This window comes from Ascaphus truei, chromosome 7 (assembly GCF_040206685.1).
Source record: "Ascaphus truei isolate aAscTru1 chromosome 7, aAscTru1.hap1, whole genome shotgun sequence".
In the NCBI taxonomy this organism is placed as follows: Eukaryota; Metazoa; Chordata; class Amphibia; order Anura; family Ascaphidae; genus Ascaphus; species Ascaphus truei.
The window spans coordinates 76957503-76971731 of NC_134489.1; the positions used below are offsets into that span (position 1 = coordinate 76957503).

The window sequence follows — 14229 nt, forward strand, 5'->3', positions numbered from 1 at the left end:
TATGATGTGGTAAAACAACACACTTATTTATAGAGTATACTGAACATTAGGAACGATTAACGCCTTCAAAAAACAGTTTAATTGTAGAATATTTCTAGTATATTTCTAGTAATAGTGAAAGACAAACGGTATGTATGAAGTTCTCATTTCCATGTATTTTAAAAATTTCTGATATCTGAATGTAATATATATTATAAGTATTATCCACTGAAATGTGTGTTGTTTGTGTTGTGTCAATATTATTCTGGATGAAATATTTTTATTGGCCTATTAAGATAAATAAACACATCTGAAGATCCTTCCAGTATTTTCACACAATGCACCATTTCACCATTGTTATTCTAAACCAGGTTACAAAGCCTCATTGTTATGAAAATGTCCATGGTGCTTCATATTATGAATGAATGGGGGATGGGAGCATAGGTGGGGTGTCGACTCCTTCCTAGTTTCTTGGATTCCTAAATACACCATGTCTACATGTTTAAGCGCATAATAGAGAAGTCATATCTGTGGAAAGGAAAAACAGTGTATTATGTGGATCATGTGAAGCACTTTCAATAAATCTTTTAAATTGTGATTCGCTTTTAACGTATTAAATGCATTAATGTAATCTGAATGGCAAAGAAACATTATATTTACATAGTCACATAGTAGATGAAGTTGAAAAAAGATGTGTCCAACATATGCAAAATTTAGACGACAGATACTTTATCCTATATTTGTATTTACAGTATTTTTATCCAGAGGACGGCAAAAAAAAACCCCCAGTGACACATCATCATGTCTCACAGGGGGGAAAATAAATTCCTTCCTGACTCCAAATAATGGCAATCAGATTTCTCCCTGGAGCAACATCCTTCCCATGTTTGCTTATCGTATTTGGTATATCCCTGTATATCTTTCTTTCTAAAAAGATGTCCAACCTTTTTTTTAAAGATATCTATTGTATCTGCCATCAGTCTCCCTGAGTAATGAATTCCACAATTGAACTGCTCTTACTGTATAACAAACTCTTTCCTTTGTTGCTGATAAAATCTCCTTTCCTCCAACCTTAAACGATGACCCGTGTCCTTTGTACTGCCCTTGGGATGAATAGTTATTTTGAAAGCTTCTTGTATTGTCCCCAAATATATTTCTATATAGTAACATATCCTCTCTTAAAGGCCTCTATCCTAATGTAAACACATCTAAATTAGGTAGCCTCTCCTCATAAGTCAGATTTTCCATGTCCTTTATTAATTTGGTGGCTCTTCTCTGCACTTTTTCTAGTTCCATTATGTCTATTTTTATAGAGTGGTGCCCGAAACTGCATTCCGTATTCATGCACGGAACATGCACTCCTAAATCCTTCTCCATCAAGGATTCGTCTAATTTTTCCCCATTTAATTTGTAGGTCGCCTGTTTTTTCTTGTTTCCCAAATGCATCATTTTACATTCATCTTTATTAAACCTCATCTGCCTTTTACCTGCCCAAGTTTCCAGTCTATCAAAGTCCTTCTGGAGAGAAATTACATTGTGCTCTAATTCTACTACCTTACACAATATAGGGCCTCATGCAGTAAGCAGCGATAAGCCACTTATCACCAGCTTATTGCCAAAAAAGCCTACTGCTATTCAGAAAGCCATGATAAATTGGCTTATCGGCAATTTTTTTTGCCAAAAAAGTAAATTGCTAAATGCGCGGTGAGAAGCCACTTATCGGCACTTATTGCTAGCTTGTCAAACTCGCGCTATTCTAGTAGCCTGACTAGCTTATTGGGGCTAATCACCGCTTTAGAATTGCTATTTCCTCTCCAAATCGTCTCACCGGGAAAAGTTGGCAAGAAGGTGGTGAGAAGCTGCCGATAAACGGTGAGACGGCACTTAGAAAAAAATGAATTTTTGCTGCATCGGATTGATGCTGGGAGACTCCGTTAATATCACCACCGGAGACCCCAGGCATGAATCAGATGCATGAAAAATACATTTACAGGCAACTTCATTACCTTAGCGGCTAACTGCGAAGGCAACGAAGGGGTTAACCATCATAGCCATGCTTATTGTGGGTAGCGGGGGTGGGTGAATGTGGTATATTGCCTTTGGTGTGTGTTTAGGCCTTGCGGGGGGGTTGCGGGTGGACTTAACCCCTTCATTACATTAGCGGTTTATACCGCTATGGTAATGAAGGGGTTAACCCCTCCTGCTACCGACCCGGTAGGCCTAGACACCCATCCTTGGGGCAACTACCCCCTTGACCCACCCCCGCTACCCACAATAAACAAAAATACACACAACAGTCTTACGTACCCACCTTTTGGCCACCAATAACCATTATAATATGTAATAAACACCAATACACAACCTGTGCCCCACATAAAACCATCATTTTTTTGAATCCCTAATTTATTAAAAATACTGCCCCCCATTGTATTCCAAAAACATATGCAATCTCTTTAATTTAAAATTATTCAACAGGTAAAAAAATGTGTGAGTCATGAAATCTTCTTATTTTTTTATTTCTTTATAAAAATGTTTTACCAGGAAGTAACACATTGAGAGTTACCTCTCGTTTTCAAGTAGGTCCTGGGTATAGAGTTAAGATGACAAATAATGCATGGTTACAAATACATAGTTACATAAGTGACCAGGGTATAATAAACAAATAAAAGGAAATATAGCATGGGTCCACATCAGGGGTGCTCTATCCAGTCCTCAAGACCCCCCCAACAAATGAGGTTTTAAGGATGTCCCTTCCTCAGCACAGGTGCCTCAATCAGTGGTGCAGTCTTCAACTGAGCCACTGATTGAGCCTCCTTTGCTGAAGCTGGGATATCCTTAAAACCTGATCTGTTCTTAGGGTGGGGTCTGAAGGACTGGAGTCGAGAATCTCTGGTCTACATTACTGCTCCTTCATGAAAAGCTACACAGATAAAAAAAATAAATCAAAAATGTGCTTTTTTAGGCACATTTTATAAGTATAAATGATCATGATGTTTATTGTTTCTACCACTGACCTACTAATGGCAATGTAGGGAGCACTGTGTATCTATCAGTGTATTTTGTATCTATTTTTTTCAATAACAGTGTATGCAGAATTTACAAAGAATGCACTTTTTTTTGGCAAACCTTCTTGTGCAATTGTAATTTTTTATATTTCACTAATGCAAGCCCTATTTGTAGCAAACACAGTTACTAAGATGCTGATGAAGGCACTGTTGCCTATATTTGCAGCTGATGCTGGAAGACTCCTTATATTGCATTGACTTGAATGGGCTGTAAGGTGTCTTGCAAAGCCGGAAGGTTCCTACAAGATGCCCTGCAAAGCCGGAAGGTTTCTTCTGGCAGAACAATGTTGAGTAAATATGATCCCCTCCTTGGTTTTTTTCATTATCACCTCCACAGTTTTTTTTCCTACTATTTTCTTCCATTATTAACTCCTGAGCATAATGTCTTATAATGCCCCGACAGTGACTGAGTTTGCCCTTTGTATAGAGATTACTCTGATAAAATGGTCAGTTTATCTAAGGAACTACATTTAACAAATCTTTTTTTAAATTCGGACCCTTGAAAAAAATCTTTAAGACCCCCTGCACTTGTAACCTGCAAGCCTTAGAAAACCTGTGGCCAGAACTCATGTGGACAGTTGAAGGATATGGCCATTAGTAGAGTTGGTTGAAAGAAAGATTGGGTAAAATATGAGATTATGATGAGAGGAACATTTTGTGTAGCTGGGTGACCTGTCACTCATTGGCTTCATTACCAGGAAAGGAAATACTTCAAATAAAAAAACAATACACCCTTTTACTCGGCTTTTGAAGATAGCTATGTTTCATGTATATGTTCCAGGTAACCAAATCAAGTAGACTGTGTAATTAACGTAGATCTTTATTTTTGATTAAAAAACAGGAATTACGTATAGCTTAAGAAAAATGCATGTATATTATAAATAGTTTTATACCACCCCAGATAAGCCATGTAGTTTTGATGCAGAAAAGGAATTTGATATGTTCCAATACAGTAAGTGTATTGTCTATTAACTCCTGTTAAAACTCTCAGATCACTCACTGATTTGGGAGTGATTGACCAGTGGGGGAAATATATGTAAAGTAGTGTTGTTTGATGCATCAATACTAATAGACCACATGCTCAAAATGTCTTTGTGTCCACTTAAAGGCAAAACTCCCTAATACCCCAAATCCCAGAAATGTCACCACAGTCAAAATTACACTTGGTCGGAAAAATGTATTTGGTTCCCTTCCCAGATTTATGAAATAACAATTTGCATTGCCTTTGAGGTCTGGTATATTTGCTCTTTATTGCCACATATGTGACAAAGTTAAGGTATTAGCTAAAGTAATACAATTGTGGGAATATGCACGACTGACCTCAATACATGTCTTTTTTGACTGATTACAAATCTATATCTATATGTTAAAATTGGTATTATTCGTCAATGCTTATGAGTGTAGCACATTGTCTATGCACTCAATACGGAATGAGAACTTTTGACCTGATAATCTTGTGCTGTATTTAACTATAAAAGATTTTGTAACTCATTCCTGGTCTACTGCCCAATCAGCATTCTCAATTCCAGGCTAGTACTGAAGCACTATTGTTCTGCTCTTACTGTTGTCTAGTACTCTACTCCAAGTGATTTAGGGTGAAAATTGATGTGTTGGTCTAAAGTACATTCCTTAGTATAAAACATGCCTGAAGAAGAGATCTGAATACTCTTCAGTAGCCAATGAAGGTATATCCACCCCACCATTTCCAGACAATCTGCTTGAAATTATTTAGTATAATAGAAATACATTATGTTTTAGGAAAGACTTATCAAGTATTAATTTTGTTTAGAGCATTCTTTGATTTATGATGTCACAAATATTGGGTAGGCTTTGTGTTACAAAGTAGATAAATGTTACATACATTTACAAAAGAGCTATTGTTCAGTGTCTGGGGGTTTCATTCATAATTGAGATGGTATGATAATGACAGATTGTATGTATTACCACATCAGCCCAAAACACTGCTCTGACTTTCAGAATGCAAAATGTTTACATTTAACTTGGCATTAGTTTTTGTGTTATTGATATTTGATAGAGAATTAAGCCTATAATTGTTTTGATCAGCTATGTGTGGCTTGATAAGCACTTCTACAGTACAGTGATGGCGACAATTGTACAGTACTTTGGAGTTTAAATAGAGTAAATTAAAATAATGGTGAAAAGTTTCTCTAAATGCACATGCTTTGAATCTTTTGAGGAAAGAAAGACACTGAATACAGGATAATGTTTGCGTGACATAGATGGTCACAGAGCAACATTTTGATGTGAGTATTAACATTTACAGATCTCCTTTCAGAAATAAAAAGGCTCACAGTAGCATCTTTGCATCTGTGGAACATGTTTAGGGAAATATATATTGTTTCCTCTATTCTTCACATACAAAAAGTTTGGGGATTATTGGACTGCGCAGATGTAGAGCGTGTAAGTTATTGCTAGTAGTATTATATATGCACATACCGACAAAATGTCTATTTGGTTGGAGAAAATATCTTAAAATTAATTTCCATTGTGATATTCATTGTAAAAAATCAATGAAAATGGGTTAGGATGATATTTTTGATTACCTAGATTGCTTAATTACTTCAATTTTTTTTCAATTAAATGTCTGTGATTGTTGCGGCCCCTTACATAGCAATATCTCTTATAGGAATTCCTATACTACAGTATGCATTTAAGTAGCTGTTAATGACTATTTAAAGCCTTGTTGTTTGGGTATTGGTAAACCGTGTCTGTTTGGAGGAGGGGAAGGTTGAAGGTCTCCAAGGGACAAGAGTTTCTTTGAAAGTGCCCGATGAACTTTTCTGGTGCTGAGATTTAATACCATAATCTGATCCAATCATATTTCCACATTCCACAAGAAAACCTGGATGTTTTGGTGCTGTCCTAGGTACTGTACAATTTATATTCAGCTCTCCTCCCTCCTGGCGAGAACAACTAAACAGTACTCATCTGCCTCAGAGGAGCCAAGATTAGCTCTTCGATTTGATTGATACAAACTGTGTATTATTGACTCGGAAGAGGAGGGAGGAAAAATTGCAGGCAATGCTCTGCGGTCTCCACAGATTCAGAAGTCAGGATATGGATGATTGGGTGTCACCCTAAAATCATGAGTCCCTACTTAAATCAGATGTATTCCATGAAATAAGACTATAATACAATAAAAGGAAACTGTAGCATCCCCTTATAACAAATTAAGGTTATTAAAATGCTATCTAAATGAATTTCAAGCTTTCAAATTTTTGAATTTCTGCTTTTTAAGCCCCGTCATCCACATTGAGACTAAAGTATAATGAACTCCTGCTTTAAAAATAAAAGAACTTGCACTTAAAGCTGATTTGTGCTTATCAGGTTAAACTATCTCACCCTTCCCCCAGATTCTTGCTTTTCTGAGTTCATTCATTTTGTTAACCTGGAGTGTGAAACATTTTCCTCTTCACTGAATATTTAGTTACTAAATATTACCCTTCTAATTCCAGGAGGACAACATCACATGGCCCATGTCTCAATTAGTGCCCACTCAGGTGGAGGAATCCAAGTAGCTGAGTAATTTTCCACCAGTTCTTGCTTTTGTCCCTGTTCTGAGTCGATATTTTCTGACAGCTCCTACTTACGTGTTTTGCATGGTACAAAATACTATACTTCCAAACTACAATGCATTTTTTTTTAAAGATATGCATTTTAGTTTGGAAGTGTAGGCAGCAAGAGTTCTAAACAGATGAGTAAGAAGTTATACTTTTATTTATTACATACAATTAAACTGGAGCTAGTTACAAGTAGTATCCAGTTGGTACCAACACAGTTTAATTAGTAACTCCCTGTGAGTAATAACTGCAATAAAGGCTGACATGTGGGTGTTGTGTAAAACCAGAGATACTGTTGCTGTACCCTTTATCTGGGTTGTTTTCAGTAAGAGAGGACATTTTTCCAACCTCTCCCCTGCAGACGTTGCCATAGCGAGCTGTTAGTCACACAAGTAACCACTTATCTGTTTTCTGGCTTTTATTTGTAAGTTAGACAAAATGATATCATAATGATACCCACCACATTATCATAATCATGTTTCATAGTGCAACATCAGAGAAAATCTCTCTTGCCAAGTTTACTAGCATGCGTCAATTTGCTTCTGTTTACCATGTCCAAAAAATACATGAAACGACAAGACTGATAAAGACCTGATCATTTCTCAAATACTGGTGATATGTTTTAAACTCACGATAACTTCCAACTAACTATTGTTTTACCAAATACACGACTTTTTAATTTTATTCCAGGCAGTGCATTACAATGTGGCACAGAAGGAGTTAAATAATTATGCTATCATATATTCTGCATACATTAACTTTGATTAAATAGTTTAACATAATGATTAATTATCATTTTATTAAATATAACATTTGACTTAAGAAAAGTTCTAATCTTGTGCTCTGTACATCGATATTCATTGGTAGAGCTCACAGATTCCAGCATGCATTTGTACATTCCTTGAAAGTGTTTTCTGCAAGGGAGGTTGTTGTGCTGTAGAGGTGGTTGATAAGAGCTGTGCACCACCAACCTCAGACCTGCACCACCAACCACCACCATACATTATTCCATAGAAGGTATTTGGGTCTACATATTCCTGTACCACCCTGTACCACCATTGAACCAAGTGAAATTTCTGACCACTTGCAGCATACACTATAAATCAGGATGTCACTGCTAGACAATCAGATTTGTGAATTCCACATACAAAATAGCTTGTATTTAGCACCAAGGAGTAGATTACAAGGATTAAATGATAACACGGATATTCCTCTGTTTACATGAGTTTTAGATCACACAGTGTCGACAAGATTGTTAATTGGAGTTCTCTTAACAGGAGCTAAATGAAATGGTGCAAGCTCAGTTTTATTTTAAAACATCTTAAGGGCTGTAGATGCTCGTAATGAAATGTGTTGCAGACTCTTCATCACTAGTCAGATTAACCCTTTCACTGTGAGAGGAGCAAGCAATGCAGTGTGTTGCAGGCCCCTCTGGCAGCAAAGGTATTTATTGAATAATTGTGTTCTCATGATATTCCTATATATAACTTTGCTAATGCTGCTGATAGTAGTTGTGTGCTCAATTGTATTTCTATAGTCATATTCTATTTGTAACAGTGATACAAAATGGTATTGTAGTACTATTACGCTGAAGCAACAGTTTAGTGCTAAGGCCATTGTCTTCTTCCTTAGTGTTAAGAGACTGCAGCTCTCCTTAATACAGCTCAACCCCGTTATAACGTGATCCGTTACAACGCGAATCCGCTTATAACGCTATGCAAGCGTGGCTCCCAATTCTCGTATTTATGAATACTTTACAACACGGTTATTGGTATCTTAAATACTTTATTGTACAATGCATACAATTGTACATTATTTCTAACGCGATCCGCTTATATCGCGATGTGATTCTTTGGACCCCAAGCACCGTGTTATAATGGGGTTGAGCTATACTTTGGGCAGGCACTAACATTAAATTGCAGACTCTGCCAGGCAGGGACTCATTGCAAAGCTCTATGTACATCCTACTATAATGACAAATTAGCCATCTTTAATAATAAGCAATATCTCTTTCAAGGTGCCCAGTCTTTTATTTTAGTCTGGAAATAATACAATTGGTTTACTGTAAACAAATGAAGGTTTGTAGCGGAATGTTTAATCTGTAAAATCACACATCATACAAGGAATGATATGTTTTTAAGAATCAGAGACTGTTAGGGCATCACTGACAGAGTGGCTTCAAATGTGTTGCTCTGCAAGCCAGGGGCAGGTAAGGAGTTAAAACTGGAGTGGTAGTGTATTGACACCTCACTTGTCATACAGAGCAAGTAGAGATGTCTTATTAGTTCAGGGCTCTTTGCTGAGCCTGGGACACAGTTTTCCTGACTTCTAGATGTACCTCAGTATTACCAACTTCATCATGTGATCACCGATAGTATTGACGAGTATTGTTATTTAAAAGATGTCAAATGTAATACTCAATCATTTATTAAATTCACATGTTAATTAATATATCTTTTTTTTTGGAGGATGTTCAATGGGACAGTTTCGGTGTGAGAATGGGCGTTGTATTCCACAAAGCTGGAGATGTGATGGAACTCCAGAGTGCACTGATCACTCAGATGAAGCTGGCTGTCGTAAGTACCTCTGACCTCTACGTCACCTCTAAGCTTTCCTTTTTGAAGAAATTGCCTTTAAAGGAGCTGTTCCCCCAACTTGTTTTTTGCCCCTCCCCTTTTTTCTTTTTACACGGAGGAGAAGCAGGGAGTCCCCGGAGTGGAAACACGATATTTTCAGCTTCAGGCACAGCCTGGTTCCAGAGAATCAGAGATACTGAAATTAGTATTGTTCTCTTCAGGGGAAACAAAATGAAGGTTTAAATCTCACACGTCATGCAAGTCAATAGGAAGCAGTTTCCGGTTGGCCTGCATTACGTGGGGGAATGTAATAACCAGGAAATACCGATGGCACCTTTCCCGGTATGTATCTTGGGAAGCAGGGGTTCCCCAGAAATGAAATTAACATGATACAGCTCTGGGAAACCCCTGCTTCCAATCTGTTAAAAAAAAGGGGGGGCCCAGAGAGAGAACTGCTCCTTTAAGATGTAATCAGCTATATGCAGCATGTACAACCAACTGTGTGTTAAGGATAGAGTCAGCAATCCACTCAGGATAGGTTTCCTTTCCTCATCCATCTTCAGCATGACCAGGTTATTGAGGCTCTGCAGGGACACAGATTGCAAACCAGGTACAATAATAAAGTTACAGCAGTTTAAAAAACAAAGTTGCACGTGAACCCCTACAAGAAACACTGTCTAATGATGTTTTAGACATTGCAGAGATTGAGGAAATTTGTATGAATGATTAAACATGTGGCTGGAGACCTGTGGTAGCCTTCTGCCTTCCTAATATGTCTGTGTTTTCTCTCGTAGCAGGAGAGATGGTAGTTAAAAAAGATATTGAAATTATACTGTCGTTTGTGTCATTCCCTTTCATTGCAAAGTGCTTTCCAGCAGCTGATTTGTGGAGCCCTGTCCTGCATGACAGTCTTAAAAGTGACCAGGGAAAAAGGACCAATGTTAATATTATTTCCCTTTTACAATGGCAGCTTTCAAAGAGGATTACAAGAACAATAATATAATTATTATCCAGCTACTCTTGGTTAGACAAAGGGTGGTCACACAGAGCACAAGTGCCTGAGGTGACAATTGAACTTCAATAGCAGCATTCAGCCAGTGTGTTAATCTTGTTTTTAATTGTTTCCTATGTATTACTGTAGTTTCAGTGTATTACGTGGTATAGTATAGAGTGGCTATGAAGAATTTCAACATATTAAAGGCCAAAGGAACACATCCTGTTAGTGTATACATGATGGTTTTGAATTATGTCTGAATTTATTCTCTGTGAAATGTATTCTGTTAATCAGCACCACCAACCTGTGCAGCGAGCCAGTTTAAGTGTGGGGACGGGGAGTGCATCTCTCGTTCCTGGGTGTGTGACGATGAGGATGACTGTGATGATGGCTCAGATGAACTTCATTGCCGTGAGTATTTTAATCAGCGTCTAAAATCCCTATCTTTACAAAAAACCACCTTCTTTTATTTGTAACATTTGGAATATATGTATATATTTAATTATGGATTCTGGGCCAAAGTTATTTCTTCTATAATTACAAAAAAAAACATCGGGGGGGTTAAAGTTTCAGAATTGTCCTTGTAAAAAATCTCGCAGGTGTATGTGATGCCAATGTTTTTTCTTCTTGAAATGCCCCAAACTGTAATTACTTCGAGAAAAAAAGCACCCAATTCTTTCAAAAAAGATATATCGAGTACACGATGTTGAACAGCACCATTATATTTGGCTATTTCATGAAACCTTTTTCACTTTGTAATCTATAAAAATGCCCACTAATTCAGGGTGGGGGGGGAGCAACTCCAGTCCTCAAGGGCCACCAACAAGTCAGGTTTTAAGCACAATGACTGAGCCACTGATTGAGCCACCTGTGCGGAAGCTGGGACTGATTGAGCCACCTGTGCTGAAGCAGGGATATCCTTTAAACCTGAGCTGTCGATGGCCCTTGAGGACTAGGGTTGGCCACCCCTGTGATCATTGAATTGTGGCTGCTTCTATGTAAAGTATAGCATACACTAGTACATAGAAGGTGTATCTGAAAAGACTGTTTGACCCTTCTCCCAAAATACTCTTAAACCCCTTTTCAATGTGCTGTGAAGCTTTCTTCCCTGTGCTGGGAAGAATACAGCTCCATTCATCTGAGCTCTGACGCAGAATAGGGAAGACATCTCCACAGCATACTGAATAGATAGGCCTTAAAGCAGCAAGCCTGGCTGCTCATTTTTTTTAAACCCCCCTGTTTTATTTTACAGGATGGGAAAAAAGCGATTTTTTTTTGTATGGGAGATTGCTCCTTTAAAGAGGCAATCCATGCGTTGAAATTTTTTTTTTATGTTTATTTTTTTTTTTTTACACGGGATTGACCCAGGTGGTCTCCCTGGAGCTGAACCCCATTAATCTCAGCTCCGATCACCCCATGCTTCCGGAGATACTTACCTCCTGTAGTAGGTTGCCAGTTGCCGCTTCAGCTGGGTAGCAGGGTTCCCATTATGGCTGCTTTTCAAAGCTCCCACGTCTTGCGGGCCAATCGGAAAACTGTGACGTCACCCGGTGCGTCTTCCTATTGGCCCATGTGTGCTGGGAGCTTTAAAAAAGCAGGAAGATACTGGCACCCCCTTTGGAGGTAAGTATCTGTGAAAACAGGGGGTCCACGGAGGTGAAATTAATGGGGTTCAGCTTCGGAGACCCCCTACTTCAATCCTGTGGGGGGGGGGGGGGGGGGGGGGGGAAAGAATGTAAAAAAAAAAAGAGCTCCGATTGCCTCTTTAAATCTTAGGGTCAAGACATACATTTTATTTTAAGCCTGATGTGCTATGTTTTTATCATATTTTTTCCCTACCACTTTTGCAGGGAAACTTTAACGGAGACAATTTATACTATTGAAATAAAAAAATGATGGCTATAAGAATCTGTTGGATTAATTTACAAGACTCTACGTCAGGGGTGGCCAACTCCAGTCCGCAAGGGCCACCAACAGGTCAGGTTTTTAAGGATATCCCTGCTTCAGCGCAGGTGGCTCAACCAGTGGCTCAGTCTTTCTGACTAAGCACTGATGGAGCCACCTGTGCTGAAGCAGGGATATCCCCAACATCTCGCCTGTTGGTGGCCCTTGAGGACTGGAGTTGGCCACCCCTGCATGACGGGAGGAATTAGGTGACGTGGGAAACCAACGTGCTTTTTTCCTTGTTTTTCCTTGCATATGCAATCTCCAAAACTACTTCTGCGCACATGATGAATGCTTTATATTAATTAGGGTAGCGTCTAACTAGTGTACGTTTACAGCGGGAAGGACTTGCACCACTCGCCAATTCACATGCGCAAGCGGGCTGTGCGTCCCGGCGGAGTACAGGTGTGACCGAATGAAAGACTGCGCGGACGGATCCGACGAAAGCCACTGCCGTAAGTCATTCCGATCTTAACACTAAGCATGGCCCTTTATTGTATTTCACCGGCATTTTAATCAATGTGGAAGATTAAGGAGCTCAGTGACTGACATCAATGGTTACATTATGCTTCTTGTTGTCAGAGTAGCATTGTAGATTCTTTCATGGATTAAACCTGATGTTTTAATTCAGTTCCCTTAATGTGTAAATTTAAAGGTTCTTTCCCTCTTATTATGTGGCTGTGGCCAAAATGGTGTCTGCCTCTTCAGAAAGAAAAATTGTGTTTGCAAGCTATTTTGTAAGTTGTGGTGGGTAACGAAGTGACAAAAAAACCCCACCATACAGTGTACAGCAAATAAAAATGCACATTCACAGGTCTGCAAACCTGCCTTTCTCCATCTCTTAGCATGCAATGCTTCCACTGCAGCCAGGGATTCTGGGAAATGACATACAAATGAGCACTCAGTGTCACCTTTGGCTTCTTATCCATTTTAACATGGACCCCTATAAGCTATTTTGTCACATTCCTGTGCAATCCCTTGCTTGGTGTAGCATTGTAGATTCTTTCATGGATTAAACCTGATGTTTTAATTCAGTTCCCTTAATGTGTAAATTTAAAGGTTCTTTCCCTCTTGTTATGTGGCTGTGGCCAAAAGGGTGTCTGCCTCTTCAGAAAGAAAAATTGTGTTTGCAAGCTATTTTGTAAGTTGTGGTGGGTAACGAAGTGACAAAAAAACCCCACCATACAGTGTACAGCAAATAAAAATGCACATTCACAGGTCTGCAAACCTGCCTTTCTCCATCTCTTAGCATGCAATGCTTCCACTGCAGCCAGGGATTCTGGGAAATGACATACAAATGAGCACTCAGTGTCACCTTTGGCTTCTTATCCATTTTAACATGGACCCCTATAAGCTATTTTGTCACATTCCTGTGCAATCCCTTGCTTGGTGTGGGCGCACAGAGCAATCTGTTTTGCTATCAGCCCTAGTTAAAGCGTAGGGTTGTCAATATCAGCATTTGGATAAATAAAATATTTCCACATACTGTATGGCTGACTTTTCTTGGTTAAGTTGGAATGCACCTGTTCATGGTGTTTCAGTCACGTCTGTAATTCTTAACATCTAAAGAATCAATCCCCTCCAGAACCTAATATGAGTTTCACTCAAATAATCTTACTATCATGCCCCCTGACCATGCCCCCTCCTTTGAATGTGTGTGTGTGTGTGTGTGTTAAAAAACATGATTTTCTTAATCTCTAGCTTTTTTACCACAGTAACCTTTGGAATGCACTGGGGTCTGGGGAGAACTCAATTTTAACATTACAGACACTTAATATGTCAAGCGCTTATATCTCCTGAACGGAGCATCAAATTTGTAAAATAAAGGTTTCTTAAAGTAATTAAAACAATAAGATGCAAATAAATGGCGAACAGCATGAACGGCCGCTCTAACAATTAGTATATAGTGTAACAAAATGACCCATGAGACATGCAAATGTGCTCACAAGTGGTATTTTTGAAGTGAAACTTCTATGCTGGCACCTACCAAATGAACATTTTCCTGGGAGTAAATCTCCTTCGTGGAGACGGAAGTGCAGTCCCGGAAGTGACGTCACTGCTGGCAGAAGAAGCCGAAGGGAGTGTTGGCA

At 38.8% G+C, this 14229-nt stretch overlaps 1 protein-coding gene across 1 annotated transcript in view; it reads left to right on the top strand.

Moving 5' to 3' along the window:
* The window catches only part of LRP2 (LDL receptor related protein 2), a 169007-nt gene that overhangs the window by 12001 nt on the left and 142777 nt on the right, over nucleotides 1-14229 (top strand). The window contains 3 exon segments of the mRNA XM_075609138.1: nucleotides 9094-9201; nucleotides 10490-10606; nucleotides 12478-12594. Coding sequence (XP_075465253.1) covers nucleotides 9094-9201; nucleotides 10490-10606; nucleotides 12478-12594 — 342 coding nt within the window.